The 17,201-nt window shown below is 36.7% G+C and overlaps 1 protein-coding gene across 1 annotated transcript; it reads left to right on the plus strand.

Annotated features, from left to right (window-relative positions):
- The first annotated feature begins 246 nt into the window (after positions 1–246).
- On the plus strand, positions 247–2,357 carry LOC116159863. The gene is made up of 8 exons (XM_031472949.1): positions 247–837; positions 892–1,116; positions 1,169–1,294; positions 1,353–1,481; positions 1,539–1,640; positions 1,690–1,925; positions 1,984–2,146; positions 2,205–2,357. The coding sequence occupies exons 1-8, from the start codon at positions 630–632 to the stop codon at positions 2,327–2,329; spliced, it is 1,314 nt and encodes a 437-aa protein (XP_031328809.1). The 5' UTR covers positions 247–629; the 3' UTR covers positions 2,330–2,357.
- The last annotated feature ends 14,844 nt before the right edge of the window (positions 2,358–17,201 follow it).

Below are 17,201 nucleotides of genomic sequence, written 5' to 3' on the forward strand. Positions count from 1 at the left end.
GTATCTTCCCTCGAATCATCCGGTCGGTCTCCGAACGAAGAGATGCGGTGCCCTTTAGGCTCTGCAGGACGTACGGGGAACGACCTACGTCGTCGTGAGCCCGAATTTCTGATGCTGCTTCAGCGGAGCACGTTCCACATCACTGAGCCATTGGCGGAGGTTGAATAGGGAAGCATCCGCGATGCTGAATCACATTTCCGTTACAAGATGCTGCCCAACGGTAGGCTAATTACTAATACCCAGGAAACAACATGCCGTGATAATCACGTCAAAATCCAGTGATGTCTACCACCATGACGTGATGTGACAAGAATGGTACGTCATATTGACGTGATACAAATGCCTAATGAATGACGTCATATAAATACGAAAATGGGACGTGATAAACACGTCATTATTATGACTATTTTATTGGATATGCTTAATTTATATCAATAAATTTATAGTAGCAGTGTATAGGTGTGTTTAATAAAGCCGCCCAGTGCACAATCACTGAATATGGGAATTACGATATTCTTTTTTACCGCCTTTTATCTTCGGTACCTGACGTTACAATTCGGGTTATGTTCGTTTTTTGTCAGCTATCATGCGCAACGTGAATCGTTAGCGTCCTCCGTATAATAAAAAAGATGGAGTTTTTAGGTGTGGAGTTTTCTGCGTCTTGTGGGGGCGGTTTAGCTATAATTAACAGAAACTGGTTAACGCCAAGAAAAAAAAATGCCTTCTGGCCACCCTACAAAACTCAATCTGTGTACGAAAAAGCATTAAAAACGGGAGAGACACCAAATGAAGCAAACTGGAAAATTTATCCTGTTTCTAGGTGCTTCTTCGAAACAGGTGTGTATTTTTGTCCATATTATAATTCTAGTTACTCATAATGCATTTTTTTAGATGATTACTCGAAAGCAAGGTCAAAACTAAAGAGAGCCGAATTACAGTCCGATGTTCAATCAGATGCCGATGAGGATTCGTGTTTAAGTAAGAGGGCTATTCATCCTCCAAAACGGTTGTGCTATGAAAGCAGTGATGAAGAAGGGTCACTCAGTACACTTCCTGCACCACCTCCAATAAATATCTCAGAGCTTTCTAAAAATTTATTAAATGCAGAGTCGGCAGGTATTTATATTAGAATGTTAGTATATTAGTCACATTATTTATTTTGTAATAGGTTCGCCGGGTAGATCTCCACATTCAAATCCAATTTCTATTAAAAAGAATCGTCCTTCAAAGGCCTCTTTAATTATCTCGGAACACGATAGACAAACTCCGGCTAAATATAATGATGTCACGTCAGGTATTTGCGATAGTGTTATTCATCTTTACAATTCTGATCATAGTTTTTGTTGTAACAGGTTGCTCAAGTTCACTACAATCGACTCCGTACAGGATAAGAAATAAACTCTTCATACCTGATAATCTAGCTGATAATTTAGAAACTGAAGATACAGAAATTTGTGAAACATTAAATGAAGGACAATCAGGTATTCCATATGAATAATTATTCAAGGAAATATTTCATTACCTATAAACTGTCTTAGGTCCATCAAGTGTATTAAATTCACGAGTTTCGAGTCCTAATTTGAATCATACCATTGTTGATGTGGATGATTTGCTACGTGGAACTCATGTTGATTACCATGGTAACCTTTTATTTACCTAATTAAATCTATTACATAATTTTAATTTTAGATAAAAAATATAAGACTTTATTGCGGTTACTGATCCACATCAAGTCTCAAAATGATCATGTTGCTAAGCAAAATGAAGCCATTTTAAAGTCTTTAAAGAAGAGAGAAGTTTTACAACAAAGTAATACCTCATATCAACTGCCCAATGACGTCCCTGTGAAAATCCCCATACAACAATTACTGGAAATACCAATAATTGAGGAATACCTATCTGAAGAAGATCACCTATGTGCTATGGTACAAAAATGTTACTTTTCACTATATGTAATTGTTAAACATTTCTTATATTTTACAGAGTGCATATTTATCCACCTTAGGTGGCCGCGACATTACAACTAAAACAAATACTATTTTGAGAAGTGTGATCTCAAACAAAGTAGCAATCAATTTCAGTTTTTTGGGAACCCGTAACAATAAGCAGGCATTTACTAAATTAAACTTAAATAAATTGATTATTCGTAAGTTGTATACAAAATTGTCAGTATATGTACTTATTCTTACACACAAAAATTTTAGGGGCTGTGCAGTTATCAACGCCAAATACACCAGAGCATGAAATCAACGAAAATGTGAAAGTCTGGTTGAAACATGCTCCTCAGAGACTGACACTCGAAAATAAAAAACAAAAAGAAAATAAATAGGTATGTTAGTTGTACAAGAATTAATTTTTTAAGGTTTTTTTATTATTACTAATTAGATTAGTTGCATTCCTTCTATTATTAATATTTTTTATCATGTTTAAACAAAAATGTAAGCGTAAAGCCAAAACTTTGGTTTCAAAAAGACAATTGTACCGTAGAATTGCAAATGATGTTGATAACATTATAACTAGTATAAATTCCCAATCTTTGCCATCGAAAACTAATAAAACAACTCTTGTAAATGATACTGGAATATCAAATGCTAATTCTCAAGCAAGATCATCACCTAGCGACTTTAGTAGCTACACATATGAGAATTATAGTTTCACATATTCGACCTCATCTAATAGTGACTTGTCACTAAATGATATAAGTCAACATTCAGAAATGAATATACATAACAACGAAAATAGGGAAGGTGATGGAGACCATTCACTTACAGATAAGCTAAGAAATTGGGTTGTACACACTCCCACTATGCCACATTCAGCAGTAACATCATTACTTAAGATTTTAAACACGTATCATGCGGAGTTACCCTTAGACGTAAGGACTCTTATGAAAACCTCCCAAAAATTTGACATTCAAACAATGGAGACTGGACAGTTTGTTTATTTCGGAATTTAAAAAAATTTACAAATTTTCTTAATTAAAAATTTGAATTTTTCCCAAACAGTTATGGAACTATCATTTAACATTGATGGAATCCCTCTATTTAAAAGCTCGAATATCCAATTATGGCCCATATTAGGAATGGTACATAATTTCAAAATTAAATCCCCATTTGCTATTGCAATTTTTTGCGGAACTACAAAACCGAAACCATTGTCAAAATTTTTACATGATTTTATACAGGAATTGGCATTATTACAACAAAATGGTTTCTTATATAATGGAATTGATTATCAAGTCAAAACCAGGTGCTTTATTTGTGATGCACCTGCAAGGGCATTTCTCAAATGCATAAAATCACATGGAGGATACTCCTCATGTGAAAAATGTACAGATCCAGGCAAATATTTAGGTCCAGGTAGAGTGATTTTGGAAAATGTCAATGCTGAACTACGAACAGATGAATCTTTTAGGCTACAGAAAGACAGTGACCACCATAAAGAAGAAATCACACCATTATTGCAATTGAATATTGGCCTGGTCACATCATTCCCCATAGACTACATGCACAATGTTTGTTTAGGTGTAACACGTAAAATTATAAATTGCTGGATTAGTGGAAAGTATAAAACCAGATTATCTTTTCGTCAAATAGCAAACCTTTCTGAGCGAATGTTGAAAACCAAACATTGTATACCTATTGAAATTAATAGAAAACCACGTTCATTGAATGAATTAGCTCGCTTTAAGGCCACTGAATTTCGTACCTTTGTGTTGTACTTAGCACCATTTGTCCTTCCAGGAATAGTTGATAAAGCCGTCTATCATCACTTTTTACTATTACATGTGTCGATAACAATTTTGTGCTCAAACCAACATATACGACGATTTGGATGTCAGCATGTAACTCGAATACTAAAAATATTTGTACAGCACAGCCAATTTTTGTATGGTTTAGAATTTTTGGTATTCAATGTACACACTTTAATACATTTACCCACAGATGTGGAGTTATTTGGTCCGCTTGATAATTTTTCAGCTTTCCCATTCGAAAATTTTTTAGGGAAGTTAAAAACTCTTGTTAAGTCTCCAAAGCAACCAATAATTCAACTATGTAACAGAATAGAAGAAATAAATACTGTAGCAAATGGCTCGAACCATTCACTCTTTCCAATGAATACACCCTTTTATGAACATTTTTCAGGTCCCACAGTGTTATCAATGTCATTTGCAAAACAATTTAAAAAAGTTAGATACCAAGACTGTTTATTTACAATACATAACTTTTGCAAGGCAAACTGCTATTGTTTAATCAAATCGAAAGTTATGGAAATTCATAATATAATAACCCAAAGTAACGAAAATGTTTTCCTTGTAGGCAAAATGTTCGATTCTTATAAACCAGTATATGATTATCCATTAGATTCAACAGAATTAGATATATTTGAACTTAATAATTTGTCAAATGAATTAATAACCTACCCTATTTCACATGTGACATCTAAGTGTATTGTTTTTCCTTACAAAGACTCTTATGTATCGTTACCATTGCTGCATACATATCAACAGTAATATAGTAATATGTACACATATATTGTAGTGGCTATTGTATATTTTTATGTATAAGTCTATTTAGTTCTCAGGTTTAGAAACAAAATAAACCATTTTCCACATGATAGTAGTCTTATTTTGTCGTCATAAAGACGTCATAAGGGTTGTTTTATTTTCGTCTCCGATCACGACATTCCAACGTCGATAAATGACGTCTACGGGATGTGACATAATCACGTCAGAGTACATCACATTGACGTCATGTATAGGTGCACAATGACGTAATATATGACTAAATATCGACGTGAATCTGACGTCACCTTGTTTCCTGGGTAAGACAAACCAAATTAACAATTTAGATCCAAGTCCTAATAGTTTAAATTTAGACGAGCCGTACACCGGAGCCTGGTTGTTTTCAGCGCCGTTCCGTGGACGTTTGTGTTCCCGTCGGTTACCGCAGGTTGGAAGACGTGGTCGGTTGGCCAGAGGATGATCTGGGTGACCTGCCTGCTCCATACAGCAGCCATGAAGGCGCGGTGAATGGAAACAGCGCTTGCCTTGGACGAAGATGGTAGACAGAGAGCTGCGGCGGTTTGCGTATTACAGCGAGGCCAAATGCCTCGCACTCCATTCATTAGATGCAGGAATGTGAGCCTCTTGCCCGGCCACCTTCTTGCAGCTGCCTCCCGGAACCTCGGCTGGTACGATCCGCTTCAGGTCCCACGATTCTGATAGCGTACGTGGGTCCTCGCAGCACACCGGACGTCGCACACGACAAGCTCGGCGGGGCCTATGTGAATGACGAGGTCCGGTTTAAACAGTTGTCCATCCGGATGGTAGACGTGAGGCTCAACCTCCGTGGTGCAGCCCTTCTATCTGGTATGCCTAGCCAACTTGCGTACTATCTCGTCGTACCGCTTTATGCGTTCGTGGTGGCTCACTGGACATCCCTGTAGCACGTGAGACAGGGATTCCACCAGAGCGCATCCTCCTTATGTTGTGGCTAATTCATTCGGCATTTAAACCCGCGCCGCCATCGCGGGAAATGGATACCTGATGATATAGTTAAGAGTCCGCCCCTGACCGCTGATTGATTGACGAAAGGCGTTGCGGATCAGGGTTTTTCGTTTGAACATTAGCCCAGTCAGAATAGGAAAAATAAAGGAACTAATTCATGTATTACCAGTTCCTTTGGAATTATGTAAGGGACGTTTACTCACAATCGGTTAGTATTATCTGAATTCCTAACCTTCATAGCGGTTGCGAAGCGACTCATTACTCACCTTAGCCGGCTAGCTGTCACTTTCCCGGCTAGCATCTGTCACTTTCCTTACCTGCAATTGCTATTCATATTGTCCTTATATGAAACTTATACTAATAGTGACACCACCAATGTAACCGTTAATGTTTACAGCAATAGCAAATTACGAAGAAGAACGAAACTATTTGCTATTGTTGTAAACATTAATGGTTACATTGGCGGTGTCACTATTATTGACAGTTAAAGTAACACCTTGTTGAATTATATACTTTACCTTAAATGATCGATTGTGAGTAATAGTATATTATTCAACGAGTGAGAAAGTTGGCAATTATTCACGAAGATAAGATTTGCGCCACGAGTCGAAGACGAGTGGCGTAATTTATCTGAGTGAATAATGCCTTTCTCACGAGTTAAATACTATACTTTTTCTACTTGTATTCAATAATTACAGTAATAATAACATTATGCATAATGGTTTTATTATGTCATCAAACAATTGACAAAATCAGCAATGTACGTAAAATACGGAGAAGTTAGAATTATATCGTCGTCACTGCTCATCATGCTTGCACTACTGTCCATTTTCACGTAATTTTCACAAAACTGATTTCTCGTAATTTGTTTGATTGACATTAATGTTTGACAACTGAATTTATCACGATCCGAGATCTTGATTTTTGCTACACACATGTTTCCAAGGCAACCCTACAATGTGAGCTGAAGAGTAATGACAAACTCGGAATACGATTGGCTGACAACAGTTGAATAATGAAAACATATTGAATAATAGATAACTTTCTCAATTAAAAACGCATCAGTATTCTACCTATTATTTAATATGAGTAGAAAAAATAGTATACAAACCTCGCTGGTCAGTGGTTCATAACCAACGCCTCGCGCTTATACCTCACCTCCTTACCTTAAACCCTCGGGGTAGGTAATGAACCACCTCCCAGCTCGGTATGTAATCTACTATTCCCTACTCAACATAAAGTAAAGTCCCCCCGACTACCGCCTGTGCTAAAGGGGGAAGGGGAGCGAGAGTGACTCTGAAGGTCCCATTTTATAGTTTTTTTGCTTACACCGTGGAAAAGGTACGCTATAGCAAAAAAATTTGTACATAAAAATGAAAGCTTATTAAATTTGCTATAACTTTGAGTGGATACATAATTATGAAAAAACGCATCGTTTTTATGTTATTGACTATCCAAGGTTGAATATTTTGATATGTGGATGATACATATCAATGTATGTATATGACCAATACCTACATCATGATTTCCTTTGGTTTTTTCCCTCCAGGAAACCTCATCGTAACTGTATAAAGGAGAGGTAGTAATTCGAAAGTGGATCGTGCTATATACAATGTGTAACATCAGATATTAACAGTATCTAAGACTAATTTTCGCTGTCCGAAAAAGTGAATGTGTCGATGTTGTCTTCTTCATCGCTGTCCTCGAGGACCGGTGGGTCATTAAAGTACGCACTTTCACATCCACAAGCTGAAGTGCAGTTGATGCCCGTCTTACGACACCCACACCTCGGGCCGCATCCAGTTCTAGTTGTTCAGCGGCAGAAGATGGAACGGTGCTGGCGGGTCGCTAGTCTTGATACCACATCAGCATTCGATCCTCTCCTCTCATCCAACCCCACCGCTGTGGAGGGTAAATCCCACGCTATTTGGATCGAGTTGGCTAGTACGGTCATGTGTATAATTCACATATTCAATCTTGGTGGGTCAAAAACTTGTATTTACATTAAAAGAATTTTTTTCTAGGACGCACCGTTTTCGAATTGTAACTAAAAAAATTAAAATTTTACCATCAAAACCACGGTCTCTCCCTTCACCCCTCTAGCACACCCTGTAGTCGGGGGGACTTTATTATATGTTGATCAGAGAACCTTCTGCTACACATTTCCGAAGAAATTAGTAATACATTTAGTTCCCCTATTTGCCATTTTTTTATCTATTCTTACTGGACTACATAGCGCGCGAGCAATATTAATTTATATCTTATACCATTGCGTCCCTCTTCCGGTAATTGTATAAAGCAAAAGGTGAAAAGGTAATAAGTCCACTTGGGGCGTGGGAGGTTTTATAATGATGTATACACGACGATAAAGGGAAACTAACTATCTAACTCACTGCTGGAAATCAGGGTCTATAGAAAACCTACACCCACTGACCATGTTATCACTTTTGATTCCTAACACACAAGTACACTTGTACATTTCAATGTCAATGTCAATCCGACAGAAATTTCGACACTCAGAGGGAAACAAGGTTTAAATAAAAATAGACTGTTGCTCTGCCTTACTTCATTTAACTGTAAGTAATGCGGGTATTTTCAAAGAAATCATCAAAATGTCAGACATGAAAAATCAATTAACTTATATTTCGTTTCATTTTGGTAAGACCACCCACGTTTGATACTATTTGACATTTAATATTAATAATAGTTTATCTAAATCGGTCTCCTTTTTTAATCCAAAATTGCGAATTCTATAAGATAGTTAATCGAAATTAAAGAGTTGTTCATTAACATCTGCTATTGTTGAATAATAAATACATATTATCCTATCGGTTCAATTTTATACATACTGTGTAATAGAATCTGATTGTCCTAATAAAACCTGTATACGGTACGAATCCAATATCGGAAGATTACTAAATTTCAATTTGACATCGAACTCGTGTTGTATTGTGTAATTCAAAAGCTAAAACGATTAATCTTTTACGGCGCCGCCGTCTGCAATCATATTCGATATCCTCCCAACAATGTAAACGACTTTGCGTTTTTTTTTAAACACGGTACAATATTCTATGAATAAGCAATAAATATCTGAGATTGAGTGATTCCGTCAGAGCGTACGAATTGCTCGCCCTTTTCACCCGGTTAGATTTAGCGTAAATGGGATTACGTTTTCATTGGAGATCCTCGCGCATTTTCGTCTTTAAAACTATCCAAGTTTGAAAATTCCAAATATCGCGAGATTAGAATACGAAGCGTAATGAAAAAACTTTAAAAGTTTGAATAGACTTACTTTTACGCTTCGCCCTCTAGGGAAACGTTCGAAATTTCTCTTAAGGTAATTTATATACATATAAAAGGGTATATTTCCTTGTACCATTCATCATGGTATAGCGTTTCTCGGAGATGTAGTTAACATTAATCAAAAACTTTTATATGATTCTAAATACATTTACATAACAAATATTCTTCAAACAATTTTACGCGCTGTGGAGGAAAGGTAATCCTCAAAGCGTGTACCAGTAGGTATCCCCAACCGTTCTCCCTTCTCGTATTTATTGATTAATTGTTCACGTAATGGATTTCCACATTTTCTGTATGGCGTGCCGTTATCGACTCGCATCTAAATTAGGATACCATGATATTGCACAATAATAGTACATTATATATCAAGGTAGAGAAGTCCACCATTATTGCCTGAGCACCAAGATTACATCTCGAGGCGCTTGCGCCGAGGGGTGTAAGGTGCGAAGGCAATAATAGACTTCTCTACCGTGGTATATATACTATTTTTCACTACTAGCACTTGAAATCCTCTAAATTAACATATTATATTGATAAGAGAGTTAACGGTTGGACAGAATTGTTTGTTTCTTAATTTAACATGTCAATCAAGTACGTGGAAGTACAAGTCAAACAGGCCGTATTTTGTTCTGTCATTGAGATTTTTCAAAGAGTAATTTCGTTCGAATTTTTTCAAAATGTGATAATTTTAGGTATGTAATTTCTCTGGAAATTGCGAATGGTGGCAATTATTCGTTTTAGAGAACTTGTCTAAACGTTCATTGAGCGAAATTTCGGGTTGTGTTTTCTAAAAGTGACAGCGTGACAGTTCTCATTATTGACTACTAGTTAATCATAAAAAATTATTAACCACTTTGAACAAATGCCGAGAAAGCCTACTTTACAAGTGGAAAAAAGGTTAATAATCATGTCATCAGACGCCAGTAGTGAAAAAAATTCCATTATATTATGACACTCGACATCAGTGACATTTCCAGCCCACCTTGATGGTAGCCACTCTCCACCTTTGCCTTCGGTGAAGGTTCAGTTACTGGCATTTGCTGTGAATTTTCGAATTCGATACGGACATTTGTGAAATCTCAAATTCTCAAGCTAAATTACAAACAGTAATTTAATTTAATTTAATTTGGGTTTCTTGTTGAAATACTTCATAACTTCAATTCTGCATTTAAAAAACGACAAGTTCTTTTTCTGGTGTAATGTTCATTAACAATTCAACCATCAACGTGAAATTTTTCGATTGTGCCAATTGACGGAATTTGCTTATCGGGATATTTAGCATAAAATAAATCCTGTGGTTATTGAAATAGCGTAGTAAAACAAACCTCACACTCAACAATAGCCGAATTCCCTACGTTGTGAAAAACCAGGTTGTATTCGCAAGCTTATTATCGGAAAAGTGAAACGCAAATGGCACACATTTTACATCGCAACTACAATTACAAAAATTAACAATCCGAAGTAATCCTTGATTTGAATAACTTAAACCTGACGTTACTTTAATACAAGACGTGATAAGTTAAAGAATCGCCAGCTCAAGTAGATTTCAAAGCGATTCCATCTCTTTCCCATTTGTGAAAGAATAACATTCCGAAGTCTTTTACATAAAGTACATTGCTAATTAGCCCAACCTTCTCCAGTCAATAAGGTATCGGAAGGTCCTGGGTACGGTAACCTTAGTACCTACAGTTGTATTTCGAGATGCCGCTAAGTATCTTAATCACTTCGGCATCTACCTCTGCACGGGCGAAAAGTTAGTTACACTCAAAAAAGGCAGATTTCTACACAAAGAATTGAAGTCGTTAATCAATCTTAAAGAGTTTAAACAATCAAATGTAAATTAATAAGCGGCCAATCTCAAACAAATTAAAATAGGAATAACATTTACATTGAGAGCAAATAAAACCAAATTCAAGGGGTATCTTCCCTTAAGTTACGCGGTTGTTTTACGTTAATGAAAACTTTATTGTATTTTTACTGACAGATCGTTAACCTGTTTTCCTACACAATACCTTTTTCGTTTCCAACACACGGTGTATTTTGTCTGCAACTGTTTTTAATCACACAATCAACTCGCTTAATAATAACTTAATTCCAGCTGTCAAAGTATTAGACGGAACCTAAAATTCCCACGATCTTCTCTCAATCAAAATTTTGTTGCTCATACCTTATTACATAAATATAAGTTTTATAGCCAAAAGGACGTTTCGCATTTTTCGCAAAATCTCAGCTTTCAGGACCATTAGAGAGAACATTGGTACCAAATCGATTTGTTCCTTATAAAAATATACGTAATTCATTAAATATCGATTTTATTGCGAAAAAGGCATTTCAGCTCCCGAGACCATTTGTTTCAAATGTAAACCAAAGCGGTCAGGTAGTTTCAACTAAACCGTGTTTACAAGAACCCTACCACACGCACATACACACATACGTACATACAGACATTGTTTAACAACCACTTTTTTGGACTCCTGGGACATTGAAACGTAAAGATCCGGTGAAATCTCAGATTCGAAATTTGAAGTAATTTCAATAACCTCCCAATTCTTTATTGGCGAGGTTAAAAATTAACCACCCGACGTTACTACACTGCGATGATTATCTTTACGTGAAATACACTTTCTAGTCATGAATTTCCATTAGTTAAGAATATTTTACGAAAATTGACGCTTGAGTAAGCGCGCGAGTCTAGACATACACATATAGGGGTGAGATTGTCTGCAGGAACGTATATCACTATAACTGCCGATGTTTGCAAACTCATCCAAGCGCGAAATGAACGTTTTGGAATTCAATCAAGCAATTTCCATTTATTAATATTGTTTACAAGAAGTTATATTGGCTTTAACATTTCAGTTTGGTGCTTTACATCTGTAATTCAAATTCAAATGTGCAATTTTCCCCAAAAATTAATATTCTTGCATAATCGTCGGTTGTTCATATGTCGACACTCTCAGTTTCACAAATTCTTAAAGATACAAACGATCATTTCGGGTAAACACTCACGATTATTGATGAAAGTATCATGTTCTACTTGAGCATTGTTACGGAGTTTTTTTTGTTAAATTCAAACGATATCTTGTTGATTGCTATATCCGATGATGAAGTATTCATACTAAAGCATTTAATTTCAAAACAAAAACGATGTAGGTTGTCCTTCAGTTTTATAATGACGAGTTTTACTGATGCATTGTACCGGCACAACACAAACAATTTTTTAAAGGCAAAACAGTGATAGAAACTCAACGTTTTCAAGTATCACGGGACGTCTAATCCAAGGAAAATCTCAGAGCCTCTGCGGACGTAACAGATCGTCAAATTCAAAAGTAAATCTCCCAAATTTTTTGCGACACTGCCTTTTAAAAACAAGCATTATCGCCAACCACTTCCACTTTCTAAAGGGGCCAAGATTTTATATAGAAAAATTTGCAACTTTATCATGTTACAATGACATCAAATTAAATATAAGCAATAATTTCGAATGTTTGATATGTAAATAAAAACGGGGTAGCACGGTTTACAAAACCCCACGTATGGTATCTGTATGTGTAATTCGAAGAAGAATCATTATAACTATGCAAACAGCAGCTCCCTATTCACCTTAAACCTGTCTAAAGCCTTGTAGCAGAACGTATTTGATTCTTTCCTTCATAAACGAAACCCAATAGTAATACAACACTCAGACTGTCTGACTTACCTATTCTATCCCAAGAAATCTGCAAACTAAAGTAGTACTTAATTCATGTTGTCACTAAATCCTGCAAATGCGTACTTTTCGTAGCCGCCTGCCGTGGCATTGTAACCAACCTGAAATCTTTTCGTTTGTATTAATTTCTTAAATGAATATACTCGTACAATGATCTAGCGCGTGGGGCTAATCAAACATGAATAAGTTAAGGCACAAGAGACTGAGGGTATTAATAATTCATTACTCGTAGGTCGATGAAGGCAAAACGTGTGAACTTCTGGATACTTTGAGAGGGAAAATAAATAGTGCAGGGGCGTACCGATTGGGCCTTACGCATTCCTTATAGAAATTCAACAAATACAATCCAAAATAAAAATACAATAACGGTTTAAGATATTACCAGCAATACACATCGATTTGCAGGTGTTTTTGTGAAAGCATAGAAGTTGTTCTCCCAGGAGAAAAGAATACGACCTGCTCAAAGTTTTTCTCTTTCCTCCGCTTTCCGCTTGCCGCTTAAGATTTCAAAATGGGTGTTTAATGACAGCGTAAATTGAAATGCTATATCCATTATCGAGAATCACGAAGCTTAATGATCAAACAATACTACTAATATTAAAAGCTACATAAACATAAGGATTCTGAATGAAATACACTGCACTTTTTTACTGTATTACAGCGACTTTTACATATCACATTTACGGGTAAAAATGTTATCTCCGTATTAATAAGGGCACAGGAATACGACACCGATAATTACGTGACAAATTGTAAAACCATGTTTTCGTGAACTAATGGTGGCAATAATATCATTAGGCGCAAGTCTATAAAATTTATAGAGAATTGTATTGTACTATAATTTCATTATGGGCTACTAACATTTTATGTATTCGTACGTTGACAGCTCGTCTATAATTCTATTACAAAGTGCATGTCTCAGAAGTCAAACATTTTTTCCCGAAAAAATTACTATGACTGTCAATCAAAATGCTCTATGATTATAGTGAGTTGGCAGTTATGATAATATAACTGCAGAATTTCATATTTTGGACTTACGCTAACGCGGGAAATGTTTACTTTCTTTGTTACAGTAAGTTTTTGAGTAACTTATAAACCCATTAATCAAATTAGTTCCTCGATTGGGATATTCGGCAGGTACACAATGGAATTAGATGATTGACATTTAAATATCGTTGCTAGTGCATAGGAGATAAGAATTGTATCCACTATTTTCTATGCGACTAATAGACTATTTTTCCACTATCGTTATCTTTAAGTAATGTAATCTAAAGGGGTTAAGTGGAAGAGCAGATGCGCGGTTTCTTTGTACCAAAGCATCTGAACTTTGCCTCATTAGATTAACGGGTAAACTTGTTAATTACATGGTTACCTAAATGCCACTCGTTATTCTAATAAAGACACATTATTAATATAATACACAAAAGTGGGTACGGGGTAGCATATTTTGTAAACGACAGACGCGTCGTATGCATGCGAAAATCTTTCCCCACAACTATTTCGGAATGCGTTGGAAGTGGTTGCACCATCCTGTTGAAACCAACAATTTTGTTTTTTTTTGTAGGCCGTATATCGTTGTATTCGTAATAAAAATGTTACTCAATACAGTATGTACTTTTTTAAGTGCCGATCGGCCGCATAAGGAAAAGCGTCGCCTGTTTTACAATACGACGATACCGTTAAATAATACAGGAAGCAACATTCTACAATTTACTTAATGTAGCAAGTGTTGTTGTGCGAGGATGTTGAAAATGGGTGTTGATCAAAGTGCGCATTTCAATTATGAAACTTTTATACAATTCATCGATTGCTTAGAAGAGTTAATGGAAGGGCAAATACATAGTGAGGACATTGTCATCGATATAAAATCATAATTCGAAAGCTTCAAAACGACAGTTGTGGATTTGAACTGAAAAATTTAAGATGCGGTGTTGAATTGTGTTTGGATTCACTAAATATCGTTTTTGAGCTCCCCCATCCTCCCCATTATTTACAGGATATAGATTAGGGCTTCACGAATTTGTTAACAAGGTTATAAACAGAGTGAGTTTGGATGAACGAATACCATCTCCACTCTCAGATTGCATTTATATAGCGGAAATCAGCACCTTACCTATGTACCTAACGGCTTGTTTTCGAATCCACCAAGGTGATTTACTTTTTGTGAGAGGCTTTTCCATTGTATAACTAGTGCATGGACTAGGACCATTTTGTGTGTTCTTTATGTTTTCAGCCAGGTCCGACCCACATTAGAATTTCAAAGACGGAATCTTGTCAACAAAATCTCTTACAGACTTACTAAGGCCTAGGGTTGATGACGTAACGTCTATTTTGTGTGTTGTGAACTAAGTCACACAGAATACACAAATCGCCATAGGTTCGAGGAGCCCGAACGCGTATTGGCATTCTGTACTATTATTCAGAGCAGCTGTGATCTGACTTGCAGGATACTATGGCTACACGTTACGCGTAATTTCAAAGTAGATTATTTACTGCGATTCAGAGCAGGGCTTTGCTTCATCGGTCTAATGCACAGTAGGTATATATAGGAAAATCGTAATTCGAAAGGCGTTTTGACAACATGTTCTGTATGGAACCTCTCTTTGTTTTTGTTAAAAATCCATTTATCGATAGCGATATTTCACAGCTAGCTTTGTTGATGGAAACCCATTGATTCATTAGTAAAGCGAAATTTGAGTTAGAAATTATTACTCCAACCCTTTTCGCTGACTTTTGCCATTCTTCTGAATTTTGCTTTAACCATAAAGGGCTGTCCCACCAATTCGGCGCTAACAAATACTTAGCTGAACATCCTTGGCAAGGCAAGTCCGCCGGATTTAATTCACCTAGTTACAAATCTCCAGAAATCAGATGTTGGTCCATATGTATACTCGAACATTCTGGTATTGCAACTCTTGAGTTACAACATTAGTTAACCTGGCTCCAATAGGGGCCGCTAACAACTCTAGTCTGGGAATCGTGGTTGACTTCGTAGGTGCTACTCTCGCCTTGGCTGTAGTCAAATGGACTGTGAGTCCTTGAGACGATGCTGCTCTCAAATAAAGAGCTGCAGCATACGCTTTTCCGCTAGCATCGCAAGACGTGTGTATAAGCAATCCATCTTCCATCATTGAATTAGCAATAAATCGGCGCGGTATTTCATGTAATTTTATGCCTGCTCCCAACAAAAAAGGGCTGCTCGATACTCCGAAAACAACAGGTGCATTTCTCCACTCAACCATCTTTGCAGTTTGCGAATCGAACCACCAAAGGAACATCAAACAATTTCGAACCCTAGCGACACTTATTTGCCAAAATGCCTTATTTATATTACCTTATTATATTACTCCAAAATTTCTTTTTTCCTCAAGTCCAAAAGTATTTTGGGAATTATATGTGCCGATGCGCTAGATAGTGCCCTACTTGATTGAAACAATTTTATCACATATGTTCTCGAGTTTTCTCTTCAAAAGTACAAGCATAACTACCATCGACACTACGTAAATGTAGTCTGTACAAATGATGCTTTTGAGGCCGTGTCTTAACCCCCTCGCCATCAGCTTTAGGAGGTTAATCTGTCGATTGATTATTATTCGCTAGGTTTCTACACATGATCATGACGTGATGCTAGGACCCCATTGACACTTAAGCTGCACCGTCGAAAACCATCGCCTCTTTTCAAACAATTAAAACACGTATTTTTTTAATTAGTAACTGTTTTCGTAATTATCGCCAGTAGGTGGAAAACGTGCAATTAACTCAGCAGCTCGCGAACCGAAAACCATCGCCGCGCTTAAATATTCGAATTTGTCTTCGGTAGACATTTGTGCGTCACGATCTATTTTTTCAAATTGTCCCCAAAACCGTAACCACCCGCGGGTGGAAGTGGAACCACTAAATTTTATGAAGTATATTAACTACGCCTGTTGTCGATCCTCCAGAAGTAGATTGAACTGATGCAGTACTAGGTAGGGGCTCAAGAAGTTGCAATGGCTCTTCTACCCCGTATTTACCGTTAGAAATTTACCGGCGTAAGTACTTCTCTGCTTCGTCTATATCTCCCGTGAAACTCTCTTGCGAAATTTCTTCATCAGCTGACATTAGGTAGTGTAATCGCTCAGTTGTAATGTCTCATATCTCTCCGGTAATAATTGCCAAGAGATTTTCGCTTAGTAGTTATAACATCTCCAACTAAAAGAACCCCTAAAACGTTGTACGCTTTTGTAAACGCCTGCCGGGAAGAAGTATCAAGTTTTTAAAGCCGTTCCACATCCAGTTGCTCCATTTTCCACAAAAATGTTCCCAGAACAAAACTCACGAACAAATGTCCTGTCACGGTCGCCAAATGTTATAATTCTGCGCCTATTGAGCACTCACGAATGTGAATATTTGTATCGGGATACACAGACATGTTTTAAACAGTGGAAATAAAGGTGAGGCGAGAAACAGCTGGTCTGGTTATTGTTATAATAATAATAGTGTTATAATCTTGATATTACTTACATACGGAATTGGTTACTTTAATATTTTGTTATTGAAATTAAATAATTGTATATGTTAGCTATTGCTGAGTATTCAGACAAGAAGCCAGAACCCCCTAGTGCCGGAGCTTTGTAACCTCGTATGGTCCTACATTTTTAGTTTCATTTTGGTCTGGCGCCCTGAAACTGATACCGGCAA

This window comes from Photinus pyralis, unplaced genomic scaffold, assembly GCF_008802855.1.
Source record: "Photinus pyralis isolate 1611_PpyrPB1 unplaced genomic scaffold, Ppyr1.3 Ppyr1.4_LG1, whole genome shotgun sequence".
Taxonomy (NCBI): domain Eukaryota; kingdom Metazoa; phylum Arthropoda; class Insecta; order Coleoptera; family Lampyridae; genus Photinus; species Photinus pyralis.

Coding starts and splice junctions, on each gene's coding strand:
- LOC116159863 (XM_031472949.1), top strand. CDS start 630: ATGGAGTTTTTAGGTGTGGAGTTTTCTGCGTCTTGTGGGGGCGGTTTA. Junction 838..891: donor TAGGTGCTTCTTCGAAACAG/GTGTGTATTTTT, acceptor GCATTTTTTTAG/ATGATTACTCGAAAGCAAGG. Junction 1,295..1,352: donor ATATAATGATGTCACGTCAG/GTATTTGCGATA, acceptor TTGTTGTAACAG/GTTGCTCAAGTTCACTACAA.